The sequence below is a fragment of the Telmatherina bonti genome (genome assembly GCF_933228915.1).
Source record: "Telmatherina bonti genome assembly, chromosome: 16".
Classification (NCBI taxonomy): Eukaryota; Metazoa; Chordata; class Actinopteri; order Atheriniformes; family Telmatherinidae; genus Telmatherina; species Telmatherina bonti.
This window is the reverse complement of record NC_136614.1, coordinates 23810328-23826061: the sequence shown is the minus strand read 5'-3', so window position 1 is coordinate 23826061 and position 15734 is coordinate 23810328. Positions and strand designations below refer to the sequence as shown.

At 39.7% G+C, this 15734-nt stretch overlaps 1 protein-coding gene across 2 annotated transcripts; it reads left to right on the top strand.

Moving 5' to 3' along the window:
• The first annotated feature begins 820 nt into the window (after nt 1–820).
• On the top strand, nt 821–15439 carry lpin1b (lipin 1b). Of its 2 annotated transcripts, none has more exons than XM_079256030.1 (20): nt 821–1013; nt 5997–6200; nt 6309–6404; nt 7787–8055; nt 8528–8638; nt 8740–8854; nt 8972–9308; nt 9750–9843; nt 9960–10144; nt 10229–10322; nt 10512–10581; nt 11182–11274; nt 11382–11443; nt 11538–11676; nt 11802–11950; nt 12370–12456; nt 13241–13393; nt 13494–13608; nt 13760–13863; nt 13966–15439. In XM_079256030.1, exons 1-20 carry the CDS (start codon nt 939–941, stop codon nt 14138–14140), a joined length of 2727 nt encoding a protein of 908 aa, XP_079112156.1. In that variant the 5' UTR covers nt 821–938; the 3' UTR covers nt 14141–15439. The 2 variants fall into 2 exon arrangements, with proteins under 2 accessions (XP_079112156.1, XP_079112157.1); XM_079256031.1 differs by lacking the exon at nt 821–1013 and adding an exon at nt 3640–4030.
• The last annotated feature ends 295 nt before the right edge of the window (nt 15440–15734 follow it).

Below are 15734 nucleotides of genomic sequence, written 5' to 3'. Positions count from 1 at the left end.
AGCCAACAGAGGCACGATGCTGTCTTCAGGTACTGTAGGAAAATATGGGATTTACTTGGTATATTGGCAGTACCATCTCATTGTAAAACAATAACAATTGGCTTTTTTCCGCCCAAATTTGCTCGACTCTAAAGATCTACTGTAAGCTGGCTAAGCCGTTTTTTATACAAAGTTATGATTAACTATGACATAATAATATATTTGTAACTGCAACCAACTATACTCTGATGTATTCCGGTTTGAATGCTGCAAGTGAAGGCAGCCTCAAACTGCAATTCATGTGTATTTCCCAGTGCTGAACACTAGATGGCGGTGTAGTATAAACTGAACTAGATGGATACTCAACTCTTTTCTTGGTCTGTCAAATGTATACCAAAGGTCACAATTTCCCACATATTGGTGATAACAGTGTTATGATAATTACATTGGATGAGTCAGAAGAGAATGTCACCACGTGCAACAGGTGGTGTTTTTTGGTATTCAATAACAGCACCATCATGGTCAGCAGGGGGTTAGTTCTGGAACAGCTGTCACAGTCTGTAAACTAAGTAATGGGACATTTACACCTTGAAAAGACTTTCAGGCATGCATTAGGAGGGGGAAAGCTGTTTTTCTATACAATTAGTTGTCTAACTGGCGTGCGACCATGTAAGTTGCTGACGTCCACTCAGACCAATACGCATGGGCATAACCTTCTCAAATACCTAAGAAGTCAGAGGCTCTGGTGGATGACGACCGCGCCAGAACAGACTCAGGTTTCTAACAGGGGGCTCAGGTAAATTTAGTAAGACGCTGTTCACTTGCACTTGACAGTCAGACACTTGTGGTGCCCGAGTGAGGACACACACTCATGAACTTGTGGAGTTTCCAGATAATAGACAACTGCTGTGGGGCAGCACAGACGAAACCTCTGCTGGGAATAAACTAATAATGGAATCATGATATCCACGGTCGATGAAGAGGAGTTAGATGATTCTGTTCAGCAGTATTCTGCTGAAAACACCTGGAGTTGGGTAAAGTGATTTTAAATAATCTTCATGCATGAAGGAAACACAAAAAGCATGGATGATTGATTAAAAAAAATTACAGCAGTTTTGTGCTTCTCAGCATGTTCATTACATTAATAAAGAAATATATTCAAGACGACTAGTTCAAGTCCAGTAGCTGGTTTACAGCACACATACAGCGTCAACAGGAAAGTGTGTTTAGATAAACCCACATGTAAGATGAAACTGAAACTTGTGAAGAGTGTTATGGGTGCTCATGAGGTGACAAACTGGGTGGAGTAACACCCTGATGGACCAGATGATTTTCTCACATCCTCACAATGATTGTATCTGGAGGGAAAACCCACATTTGTCATCCACGATGACAGCTTTAAGCCAGATGAAATACTAATAAATAGGTAAAAAAAATGACAGTCTAAGGCAGATCTTTTCAACTTCATTAAAATGTATTCATGGATGTATTTTTATTTTTTTTTTTATCTTAAACTACATTCATATAATCTTAAATGACTCCTTAATTTCCCTGCGTTTCATCACTATAATTCATCCATGTTTTAGGACATTTTCCTTTAATCGCTAAATCAAAGTTTAACAGTTCCAAAGTCTCTGACTCTCAGGGCATAATGACATGACCCAATCAGTAGCTCAAAAATAAGCCAAGTGCATCGAAACATTTTACACAATGACTTGTGTTTGTATGTGTTGTTTTCAATTAATTGAGGCAGATTCTGTGAGTTTAGTTAAGTTTATAGTTAAATAGAACCCAGAAATTAATCACCTGAGTAATCTTTTTTCATTGATTAGTGCATCAAAATGTATAGAAAAGAACAATATTGACTTTAAATATAATGTATAATATATATTAGAAATGTTTATTAAAAATCTTGTGAAAATTGAAGATGTGTTTGCTTCATACTGTTGTTGAACAGTTGCCATCGAACTTGCTACTGGTCACCAAAATGATCATGCATGTAAAGTATGAAATTGCCACCATGTGTTTTTATGTCCAGAGTGCCTTCTGACAACCTTGTTCTTAGAAACATGCCAGTAAAGGACAGCTGTATGGCTCAGATATCGTTGAATGACCCACTGACAGTGACATGAAGATTGATGTGGGTCAGTCAGTTTTAGTGACCCCTGCTGGGTTGAAATACTGTGGACTGTAAATGCATTATTATGAGACATTCAATAAAATATTTAGGATTTTATTTAACAGAGTAGAACTATTTAGTGTTATTTCTTTCAATGCTGATATTTGTGTGTTATTTTTGAGAAGCTCAGATGCACATGGCATATTCAGAATGTGGCAAAGCTCTGTACAACATCTGCATACATTGTGATAATGAAGCCCTACTGTTGCTGAGAGCAGAAAAGCTTCAAATTCATTGTTTGAATTGTAATAGTAAACTGAGCCTAAACAAAATTTAATTAAACAGCACTGACTTCCAAAAGTGGTAGTGCACTGCAATAAAAATAAAAGTATGTAGAAAAAGCAACAACAGTCCCACAAATTCATTTATTTGTAAAAATTTTATAATGCCACTGAAGTTGCAGATACTATCAGGTTAAGCGGTTTAATGAAACAAAGTTCCCAGAGAAAAAAAACTTTTACTAAAACTAAACTGGCATAACCTACAAGGTAGTGAAAACCCCTCAATCAGACACATATGCAGCTGTAACAGTGACATTACACATGTGACACTTCTGTAAAATCCCCCAGTCTGTTTAATTTTATCTGAGCTTCTTCTTATTCTCATAAGAAGAAGCTGTGACAAGAGAAGAAAAACTTTCTGGTTCAGACTACATAGACTGCCTCACAATGTGGAAAAGCAATTAAGACCCTGTGCTAGCTGACCTCCTATAACACAAACACACTTTGCCCACAGTGATTGCAGAAGCAGAAGAGCAACACGTGAGGTTGCAGAAGTGTGTAACCCATCCAAAACTTTGGACTGTCGCCTGGAAGATTTGGATGAAGAAAGAAATTATGTTGTCAACATTCTGGATGTGTTTCCATTTCACTCAAATACACACTGAGCAAAAGAGTAGCTCTGGCAAAAATGTACCTTCACCTTTGTGATATAAAGCTAATTTTTATCCCAAGATGATATCAATTTGACTTTGTATCTGTTCAGTGTAGCTAGGGTGATGGAAATTACGTGTTTATTACACAGACATTTTATTTCTGGCTATCAAAGTGGTTAGTAATCATGCTAAAACCAGCAGCCAGTCAGCCACATCCTATCCACACAGTCCCAGTGACTGGGCTGGGGGGGGGGGGGGGGGGGGGGGGGGGCTCTCATGCTGAAACAGCTAACATCGCCTGTGCAACGAGGCTGTGCTGTGATTGGTTAGAAAGATCACCTCACCGCATCAAACTAGGTGACTTTAAACGCTGACGTAGCCACGTCGCTTCCCGCCGTCAACCATGAAAATGATCTCTTTAATAAGTCATTACATTGCAGTTCACTAAAGTTGTGACAGAATAACTCATTTGACTTGTTCCTTGCGAAAAACACCAAATAAATGTAGGCTATTTTTGTTTTTATCTTATTTGCGTCATCGCTTAAACATTTAGTTGTAAGTTTGTTTTTTGTAGTGACTAACTGTGTCCTAGTAAAGAAATGAGAAAACAATGTGACGCCGCGTAAGAAACTATGGTAACAAAGCGGCATTAATGTTGCCACTGTGGCAGCCGAAGCGGCGCGTTTGGCAACTCACGAGCTCGGCGCTGATTGGTCGAAATAGAGTTTGCGCTGCATATGACGTTATCCTCTGACAGGCTGCGCGAGGAGTAAAGCGAGACAAACAGAGGGAGAAATAAGGGTTGCTTAGACTTAAGGAGTTGGTTTCCACCGCTGCGATTTCTTGACAGAAAGTTATTACTAAATGTCAGACTCGGACATCATTTCTGTCCGGAAACAGGAACTAGTTTATTATTTGTTCACTATCATTCACTATTGAGGAAACGCTCGTCTCGGTGTGCTGGTGCTGCTTTCTGTCAGCATATTAAACATTAACAGGTATGTTTGTCTTCATCTCTTTGTGACTTCATACAATTCTTGATTTTGTGGTTAGCAATCTTAACTTAATTATCTTTGTACGTATCTGTTGTAACTAGTGACGTAATATTCATCACTACTGTTTCCCTTTGCACTGCCTGGAGAATAAATATGAGTCAGCTTTTTACCAACATATAATAGAATTGAATATTTTCCATGTAAACATAATATTTGAAAGTCCGATTAGCTATTCAGTTCAGGCACGTGTATTGTCATGTGCCTTTCCTTTTAAATAAACCAGTACCTTTTCCATTTCTGTGTAAAGGCAGAGTTTTTCACTTCCTCAGATAGTGAGGAGAGGGATTATGTTTCTGAAGCTTAGGTCTGTGCTGTAATAGGAGGCATCCTGAAAGATTCAATCCACATTTGCACACTCATTATCTGCAAAGTGGCCCTGCCAGATTCCTGCAAAACTGCAGCTTGTAAACTAATTAAACTAATGAGCATGCCACTGTAAAACAGACAAGTTAGTAGTTAGGCTTGACTGTGAAGGGGGCTGGTATTTTAATCCATCACAACTGTTTTGTGTCACCAAGAGCTGCTTGTCTGTGTTTTTGAGACACTCTTCCTTTTTTTGGTTTAATCTTTAGCACAAGGAAGTCTATTTTTGGATGAGTCTGCTCAGCACAGTGTAGCCGCAGTGTTGTAACTCCATGCCTCAGAGGAAAAGTCAATCAGCAATTTAATACAGTGAAGTGAATGATAATGTCATCTGCGCAGGATGTTGCAGGAGACAGCACGTTTTCTCAGATTCACCTGCTATTCTAAAATTAGAGCCTCTGTTCTTTAAGAGGATCCTCCCATTCTCTAAATCATATGAAAAATGGAGGTGGGGGCCTGGCAGTGTTCCACCTCTTTGCTGGTGATGCAATCATGTAGAACCCTGCTGCCAACTGAGTCAAGGTCAACCCCTTGCTTGTCTTTTAAAACTTAACTTTAAAAACTCCCAGCTGCCTCTAATGTTCCTACCTCAGAAAACTTAAAAGATCTACTCTGCGCCAGATTTCATCACAGTTACCTTTTAAAACCTTTAATTTAATTTACCCCCCCCCCCCCCCCCCCCCCAACTCATCTAGTGTACATCCTGTGTCATTTGCAAATTATATTCAAATATTTAAGAAAGAAAGGCAAACTGATACCTGTGTACTTTTGTTATATTTGCATTTGTTGAAGGAGGCAATGCTAAACTTTACCAGTTGTTGGCAAAATGTTCAGTTGAAATAATAATAATAATAATAATAATAACTTTATTAATCTAGATTAAGAAATTCACCACATCCCTCGCTGTACTAGAGAGCAGTGGGTTTGCCATGTGTCAGGAGGGGTTAATGGCCTTTTCTCAAGGGCCTACAGTTGTCCACATCTGTTATTCACAGTGTTGGTCAAAACTGAGCGTACTGAGTGGTCTGTATCTGTTATGCAACAACACAAAGATGATCAATCAGATACACTTAGCCTGGCTATTTTGGTAGCTAATCCTAAAGGCATTTTAAAACTCATCTTGTGCTCTTGACATTTTGATGCTGAAGTTTAGCTCGGCTAATAAGGAGGGTTATAATATAACTGTCACTTGAGAACTTCAGACTGGTCTAACTTAGTTGTTCCATGAGCGCTGGAGTCTGGGATTTGCTGACTGAAAAGCAGTTGAGTTGGATTTACAGACTTGGGAGGAAAAAGATAGAAGGTGGAATGGGAAGGGAAGGAATGGGGTGGCGGTGAAGGTATCAACAGGTCTGGACAGTGCTGTGAGATCAAACTGGCTGGACAGGAACCAGCTTCCACTAACAGAGTGGTTTTAGATTACATTACTGAAATGCTTCGCATGATTTCGACAGCTTTGATCGCCTGTTTTAAAAACTGCAGAACACTTGATTGCTAAATAATTTATTTTCTCGTCTCTTGTCCCTCTTTTCTCTTATATAAACAGACTCGTCAGACCATGAACTACGTGGGCCAGCTGGCAGGTCAGGTGTTCGTCCAGGTCAAAGAGCTGTACCGAGGCCTCAATCCGGCCACCCTCTCTGGCTGCATTGATGTCATTGTTGTAAGGCGGCCCGATGGCTCTTTGCAGTGTTCGCCCTTTCACGTTCGCTTCGGCAAAATGGGCGTTCTCCGGTCCCGAGAGAAAGTGGTATGGAAATTTTAAAAAAAAAACAAAAAACAAAAAACATATGGCTTGAAAGGAAGTTTCTAGTTTGCTCATCTCTTACCTTTTCCCCTCATTTTCCCTCTGCTGCAGGTGGACATGGAAATTAATGGAGAACCAGTGGATCTGCATATGAAGCTTGGGGACAATGGAGAGGCATTCTTTGTCCAAGAAACAGAAAATGATCAGGTGATGACCAGGAGAGAATGGATTTTCCCTCACCAGACGTTGTAGTCATGATAATAGAACCATACTGATTATGCACATGCATGCATTTACATGAGTCTCTGTCAAATTCAAATAAAAAACACATCAAGCTCCACCCAGCTATGCTGAGAAAAGGGAAAAGGCAGTGTTTACCAGCAAGAGACATTATCTAAGCTAGCTTCCTATTTATGCATAGTTGTAGTAGTTTGAAAAAGGTCATGCTGTGTGCAGAGTTGGCACAGCGACCTGGAATGTCTTCCTTTCATTTTGTAACAGCCTCCCTCTGTTTATCACTGAATGAGACTGATGATGAAGGAAGCATTCACTAACCTGGGTTTTTTTCTGGGTTTTCTGACCTAAAATTAAATACTGTAATCTTATAGTTGAAGTTTTATAAATTTCAAGTCTAATTTTGGTTCCTTTTACAAATATGTGACTCAACTCAGTTTTAAATGTGTCGTGCTGTTTTTCCTGCAGATTTTGGAAATTGGCACAATGAGTGTTTTCATTTTGGTTAATCTTTTTTTAAAAAAGGACCAGCTCCCACATAACATCATAATAAAAAGTTGTTTTTTTTTACTACTATGCACACGTGAAGAAGAGGGCAGCCAAAAGTAATAAACGAGCGACAAAGTACTGAGAAAGGGAGGGGGGATTCTAACAAAGGAAGTGGGTGATTTATTCTCCCCAGGGTGGTGTCAGATTTCCAAGCTTGGAAGTGCAAAGACAAGAGGAGTAGTTTGTCTCTGAACCTATTTTGTTGCCACAGGAAAGCAAAACGTGAGGCAGTATTGTCAGACCACAAATCATATGACTAAACAGAAGCGTTTCCTTTCTCTCTCTTGCCAAACATCTGCATACATTTATATTTAGAGGCACTGACAAGAGGAGATCCTCCTAGAAAGCATTTTTCTTTCCTAGAAGCAGGGCTCCTGTAGGGATCTTTAAAAAATTACCTTCTGTTTTGGACTTACCAGCAAACTTCAGCAGAAGAATGTCTCAGACCAAATACATGCAAAGCACCAGTAGGAATTAATCCAAACTTTAACATTTAGCTTCACAGTGGACAGTTACATACCAGGAAAAGTGTGTCCAGATGCAGTTTTCTTTTTTTGTTTTTGGCTTGATAAATACTTTAATAGTTAACACTGATGTTTTGTGTTTATGTCTTTTAAATAATCAAATACAAACCAAATTGTTCTTTAGTTTCATGTAAAAAGCTCCTAAATCACTTCAGTTCAAAGTACATACTTAGAATTTCTACATATAAAGTTTCAGGGGTGTTCACAGGTTTGTTTGTGTTGACAGTCTTTTCTTTACAAAGAAAGCATTAATTATCTGTCTTGTGTTTCTGATTCATGCAGGAAGTCGTTCCCGCCTACTTGGCCACCTCTCCCATCTTGTCAGATGGAGCTGTAATGATGAGCTCCTCTGGGCCACCTATACAGACCTTGGGCTCTCTGGGGAACAACGGGGAGAATGGCAGCATGATGATGAAGAAGAGGAGGAAACGGAGGAGGAAGAGTCGGGCAGACAGTGCGAGGAGGGAGGAGAGTGGCGACTACTCAGCTGATGAAGACATGTTCTCCATAGACATTAGCTCCGATGAAAGGACGGAGATGGAGAGCAACAGGTGGGAAAACTGGAAGCAAATGAGGAGAAACAATAACAGGAATAGATTGAAGCATATTTAAAAATTTGAAAACAAATATGACAGGAGTTCAGAGTGTGAGGATATGCATTACAGAGTAGTAATTAAATAAATCACTGAATATATGATGTAGAAATATGATGTTATCTTGTTTTGTCATTAAAAAAAATCCCTTTCATGCTTTGAAATAATAAATCTTTATTTCACATTTGAGGCCCCATTTAATACTTCTGTTTTTCACTATATCCAACTATCATAAGAAGTAAAAACAAAGCACAGAGACGCCTTGTTTTCCACTGACAGCAGTCTCAGTTGACTCGCCTCACAGGATGTTACATGTTGAGGGCAGGCAGAGAGCAGCTCAGACATGAACCGTGTTTCTGTGGTCATGGCAGTTGTTACAGAAAGAAAAGTAAAAAGAAAAATGCAATGTGTGTGTGTGTTTGTGCTGCAGAGCTTCACCTCGGGATGTTTTACGAGATGAGGCAGCTGGTCCAAGCAGCAGTTCTTTCAAACAGACTGGCGTCTACGCCCGTTCAGACGGGGACTGGAGCCCAGTTCATAGGTGCTCAACTCATGCAAAATCTACACGTGCTTTTTGTGTCTCATACATAAAACACATATCTAACTCATGTTCTACATCGTTTCCTCTCTCAATCCTGGTAGCTCACGCCCCACATTTCCTAAGAGTGACTCTGAACTGATCACCAATCAGTCAGATGCAGACAGTCAGAATCCAGCCATGCACTGGGCCTGGGGAGAACTGCCACAAGCTGCCACGGTACCAAACTGTCAACTATAAAACACATCTAGATATTTATAGTATGATTTAAATGCCCCAATTGGTGCTGTTTTCTTTAACATCTTTGGTTCATATCTACCTCCCCTGGTTTTCTAGCCTTCCTTCGACCCATCACCTATTTATCCCGTATCCATCCCCGTATCTGAAAGCACACACTTCCGTGTGATTACTCGCGACGTGTCTTCGGAGGGAAGTGGATCCCGCCCTGAAATACCGACGCTCCGACTGCTAACGCAGAAGGACACGGCAGGAAAGGAGGAAACAGACATAACAGTTGGGACTGAGTCAGAATCCATGAGGCTGGAGGCTCAAACAGTAATGTCAGACATGCAGATTAACATGGTGGAAGGCATGGCAGTAAGGGTGATCCCCGACATGGAGGAGACAGCACCTCGTCCAACCGGGAAGACAGACTCTCCATCCAAGAGAAAAGGTAACAGTTACTGTTTTTCCCTTTGATCATGTATCTGCTTATGACACAGTATTACATTCGAACCTGCCAGCTGTTATTCCCCGTCTTGTGCAACGTGCCTCCAAGGCCTTATTTGTGGCATGGTGTTACAATCACCTAAAATGACATTTAAATCATAATGGGAGCTATTCATGATTCATAAATATGTTGCAGTCCAAAACAGGCAACAAAAATGGATACGTTGAGCAGATAAACATCTGTATATTGAAAGCTCAGTCTTGTAAGGTAAACAAACAGTCAGCAGTATTTCCAAAGAAGCAAAAAGTCTTAAAAGTCTCAGGCAAACTCATGTCTGTGTGTTGTATACAATCGCCGTTAAACCAAAAAGTTGGAGGATTTTCTTGTACATAGGCTCAGAAAAACAATTTTTAATATAGTTGAATTTGCATTTTTCTCTTCCAGAAAAAAGGAGTCGCCATCTTGGCTCGGATGGAATTTACCTGGATGACATCACTGAGCTCGAGCCTGAGGTGGCAGCCCTTTATTTCCCTAAGAGGTACATAGATAAAGAGACACATGCATACATCTGTTCACACAACTGTAGCAATGACGAATGCAATTTGATCTGAGAGTTCTGCCCCACTCTCATAAACACTTCCTCGTCCCCTGCAGTGACAGTGGTTCAACCATGAGAAGCATCTCTGACCCAGGGCTCCACAACACCAGCCTGTCCCCACAGTCGATGAGCTCTGGAGGAGACAGTGGAGTGGACAGCTACTGTGATCCCATGTCTGACCTGCCGTCCATCACTATCTCTCTGTGTGGGGGACTCACCAACAACAAAGAGATCACTAAAGGTCAGCTGTCATGTAAAATTCAAAATACACGTCACACACAATGGTGTGAGCTCGAACTTAACCTGTGTTTCTTTGCCCTTATAGAGCAGTTTTGTGAGAAGATCATCTCCTATAAACAGTTCACAGAAAACCCTTCGGTCATCGATGACCCTAACCTAGTTGTGAAAATTGGCTCAAAGTAAGACATTACTTCTTCCTGTAGTAGACTCACATTATATTATGTGGATTTATTTGATTTGCACACTTAAACATGAAAACATTGCACTATTTTGTAATCCTTAAGACAACACTTTACAAAGAAATGAGCTAAATGTTTATTTTGCTGTATTTCTTGAACTTAGGGAAAATCTTTTCTTGCTTCCCTTAGGTACTACAACTGGAGCACTGCTGCTCCACTTGTGCTGGCTATGCAAGCCTTTCAGAAACCTCTGCCAAAGGTAAAAGGTGGTTGCATGCAGTGCAAATAATAATGACTCAGTAGATTAATTGTATTACATTACTGCCTTGCGCTCTCTTCTGGCCAAAGCTGGTACTACATCTTGTTTGTCACACTCGCCGCAACAGCGAAGCATCCTCTGGATCTGCTTTGCTTTGACACTACAGCTAAACATGCTCTTCTCTTTTGTTCTCTTCTCTCTCTCTTTTATTTTACCACATCCTCATCCTTTACTTTATTAATTCATTCATTAGACCTCTTGTCTCAGTTATATTCAGTCATCCGTAGAGTTCCTCCTCTGTTGTCTGACTGGTGTTCTGGGCTACAGCTCTGTATGTCACAGAGGAGACGACACTCTCTCGTCTCTCTTTCTACCTCGTTTTCTCATCTCATGTCCCTCTCTCTTCCAGCTTTGTTCTTCTACTTCTTTGCTTAGAGATGCTTTTTATGCCACTTTATTTTTCTCCATGCCTGCTGGAAAGACATTTATGTGCTTCAGTTTGTTGATTTACAATCTGGCTCGGGTTTAGTTTTTTTAATTTTTTGTTTTATGGTGTTGGTTTTTTTTTTGGATGTTTGGGTTGTGCGTGCACCTCTTCAGGCTGCAGTGGAGAACATTATGAAGGAGAAGATGCCCAAAAAAGGAGGGCGGTGGTGGTTCTCCTGGAGAGGCAGAAATAACAGTGCCAAGTCGGTAAGTTCTTCTTTTCTGCTCTTTTCTTTGACTTTACTGGGTTCAATACTGTTTTATCATTTGTTGTTGTTATTACTCAATAAATGAGAATGAACCTCTTCTTTAAGGATTCAGCTGCTGATTGTGGGACCTGTGGCTCTGCTGAGCAGATTGGGAAAATGAAAAGCAGGTAAGAAAATATTCCTGACCCTAAATAGCATTTCAGTTCTTATTTTGTATGTGTATTTTAACATTCAACACTTTGGGAAACTATCTGATGTCAGACATAAAGAAGAGTCATCATCTAGTGATGAGGACCACCTCACGGCCAAGCAAAGCTCCCCCATCATCCAGTCAGAGCCAGGACTATCATCGGGAGGTGTGTCTTATAAAAAAACGCTCCGTCTCACGTCAGAGCAGCTGGTGAGGACACAAGTTTGGATTCAAGTTTGAAATAAAGTTGTAGTTTAAGAATTTTTCTTCTCTCCTTCTGTGAATTGTTTTTTAAACATCTTATGTTCCTTTCTTTCCCCTTCTCATGCACAAAGCTGTCTCTTCAGCTGCAGGATGGTCCCAATGATGTTGTGTTTAGTGTAACCACTCAGTACCAGGGAACCTGCCGCTGTCAGGGAACCATCTACCTCTGGAACTGGGATGACAAAATAATAATCTCTGACATAGATGGAACGATTACCAGGTTAGTGATGCAAATGTGTACTTTTTAACTTGTACTTCAACAAGTACTTTAGTTTGCAGTGAACTTAAATGTAGCTCCAGCGGTAAGATCATCTGTATGCCATGCACCTCTGTGGCCTAATGACTTTTTAATGGAGCGGAGAAGCAGTCGCCTCTCAATGGTTTCATTGTCACATTTATTCACTGCTGAGAATGACTCCATTATTAATTTTGTTGGAATAGGAATTCATCTGCCTTTTTAACAATTAAATTGTAAAAAACAGTTCCTCAGTCATTTCCCAGTAATACATTTGAAACTTCTTTTTGGTTTCATTAATATATTTATTAAGATTTTCAAGTTGTGCATTCTGATCTTTTTTATCTTTTGCTCCAAAACTACAATCACGTGCTCCAATGTCACCCGTTTAATTCTTTCTGCAGGTCAGACACGTTGGGTCACATACTGCCCACACTGGGGAAAGACTGGACTCACCAGGGTATCGCACACCTTTACCATAAAGTCAGCCAGTAAGCGCAGATTTTTCAGTTTGTTTAAGATCATCTATTATTTTTCTCCTAATGATTTAATGTAATTTCATTTCGTTTCATTTTGATAAAAGTTACCAGAAACCTTGTTTTGTTTTTTTTTTAGTTTGTAAAGTTTATTTTGATATATGTCCAATAAAATTTAAAAAAAAAACCAACAGCCAAAACTAAACTAATATTGCTTCTTCTTTCAATAATTATTTTATCCCTATAAACTCCTCTTGTTTGATCAAAATGACATGTCTTGAAAAATTCTTGACTGTAAAAGGCGTACATGTAACTAACAATACATTGCTACTGTTAAATGAACATGCTTCTCAATCACAAGTATACATATTGTACATCCCACACGTTAGCTAAATTTGACACTTCTAGGGCAGAAAGATCAATCATTATGTTGACTTATTTGTTAGCTCATGAAATGTCATTTTAAATAATAAAAAGACCATAAAGCAGGGTGTCCAGCTCCGGTCCTCGAGGGCCAAAATCCTAAAGGTTTTTAATGTATCTCCGCTCAGAAACACCTGACTCAAATGAACAAGTCATTGTACTGACATTTTTGGCTCATAGATCCATTTAATTTGAATGAGGCATATTGAAGCAGGAACACACCAATAACCTGCAGGACAGCGGCCCTCGAGGACTGACTTTGGACACCCCCGCAAGAGATGGTAACAAAGTTTAAAACTTGATTTAGAACTGAAAAAATGTGATTTATTGATTAGGTTATTATTTTGTCATGTAATAATCTCTGTCTCTTCATCAGAAACGGTTACAAGTTCCTGTATTGCTCCGCTCGAGCAATCGGTATGGCTGACATGACCAGAGGTTACCTCAGCTGGGTCAATGAGAGAGGTACCATGCTTCCTATGGGTCCTGTCCTTCTGAGCCCAAGCAGCCTCTTTTCAGCTCTGCACAGGTATTCAAACACACAAACACACACATACACACCCAGACTCTTCTGGAATGGCAAACAACAGGAGCTGACCGTGTTTTTTTTATTTGGTGTGTTTTTGCAGGGAGGTGATTGAGAAGAAGCCAGAGAAGTTCAAGGTGGAGTGTCTCACTGATATCAAGAACCTCTTCTACCCCAACACACAGCCTTTCTATGCAGCATTTGGCAACAGACCAACGGTACATTCACACACCTGAACATTGAATGTGCTTACAATGCTAACACTCGGTCATTTTAAGCCCATCATTTCTGCCAGATGCACAGTATGTATTTGATTTAGATAGATCTGAAATATTAAGGATATCAATATTTTTTTTCTTTTTATTGTAGGATGTGTATTCCTATAAAGAAGTAGGGGTACCACTAAACAGGATTTTTACTGTGAACCCAAAAGGGGAGCTGGTGCAGGAGCACGCCAAGACCAACATCTCATCGTAAGTCCTGCATCCAGTTTGCAAGATCTTTAGTAGGAAGCAGTGTCACACAGCCATACACACAGATGCTTTCAGCTCATTTTATGTGTCTTTTCTCCTTAGTTATGTCCGTCTGGGTGAAGTGGTAGACCATGTGTTTCCTCTCAAGATGCGATCCTCTTCATCAGACTTCCCTTGCTCTGACACCTACAGCCATTTCACTTACTGGAGGGAGCAGCTCCCTGAGGTGGACCATCAGGGAACTACACCCCCACAGACTGCAAATCCCAGCAGCTGACCTGTGATATGCTGGGCTTCCCCTCGCATGGTCGAGAAGCAGCAGCAATTTGGAAATAGTTATGGTTATATAGTACTGTAAATTCCTTTAGACAATTCAGCACTTTTATCTACACAGCAGATTCAACTTAGTAGGGCAGTCTGCTGTGACTAGTCTCAAGGCACAAAACTGGTACAGGGGCACTTTTATCAAAGGACTATATATGTGTGTGTGTGTATATATAGGAGAAATCATGGTTATTTATTTAGGCAGCTTAGCTAGGTAGGAGTTAGAGTTGACTTTACTTCTTTTTATCCAGACCGTTGCGTTCTGTGTTGCTGCATCTGTTAAGCAGACCTCATAACTCAATAGTGCACACACCAGATGGCAAGTTGTGCAAAAACAATCAATTTCGATTTATTTTCTTACTCTGACCTTTTTCGTTCATGATAAAATCACCTTATAAACGCAATTCTCCACATGCAATGGGTAAGCTGTATGTGTGCGAACTGTTTATAAGGAAACAGTCTCAATCAGTATTACTATTGTGTTAGTATTGGAGTACATTATAACGATTCTGAAATCACAGCGATAGTACAAACATATATATGCAACTTTATTTAACCTTTTCAAAGTGAATGTCTTCAAACAGAAGAGCACAATGCTTTTCATGGCCATAACCGTTTGCTTCATCTAAAAATGAATATTATCTGTGTGATGATTTGTTTAATTATCTTTATTTTTCTATCTAAACCACAGTGTGCATGTGCTGAGTGAGAATCATGTGACGTAATGAAACAAACATTAATATTATCCATTCAGTTTCAGTTTGCAAAATAACACACTGTATAGTCTATGTAGACTACTAACATGGACTACCTGAATAGGAGTGACTGATACAGTATGAAATGTAGCTTATAAATGCAGCCTGTAGACTATAGGCTTCAGTAGTCACAGGCTGATTTGACAGATTTTTTTCATGTAGCAAATGCTAAAAAAAGAATATTAATTTCTTACAAAAGCATATACAATATGAAGTTATATATGGTGTTTGAGAGGGAACTGTTGTTGTTGTCTCCTGCCTAATGTATGAGTTGTGGAAAAAGTATGGAAATGTGTCTCAACTTTAAGCCTTAACAGTAGTTGATGAGAGAAGATGTCTTGTTCCAAAACTATGCTGTTATTCTTTCCATGAAAGAGCTGAAGCTGCTTCAAAATGTTCTTGTTTCTGGCTTTGACTGTGAACATGATCTGTAATTGGTTCCACTTTGACTGCGTCATTGTTAAAATGGTGACATCAAACTCAGTAAAAGATTACTTTGGTACCACACCGATTGTGTTGTGTTGTTTTGTTCAGGGTTTGTTTCTGTGTCTTTTAAACCCAGCAAGATGCCTCCAGACTGTTTTGTTGTCCTTGAAAATGAAAGTTCATGAATGTTTCCACATCAAGATCCACTTTGTAGCTGCTACACTTTTACTGAAGTTTTATTTGCTGTCTCTTAACTCTTAAAAAGTCAAAAGTGTCATATTTGATACATACAGTTTCTTAGACATTTTGCATCACTTTGTGGTGGAAACTTTACTCAAAACTTTGTTGTACACCATATAATACTGG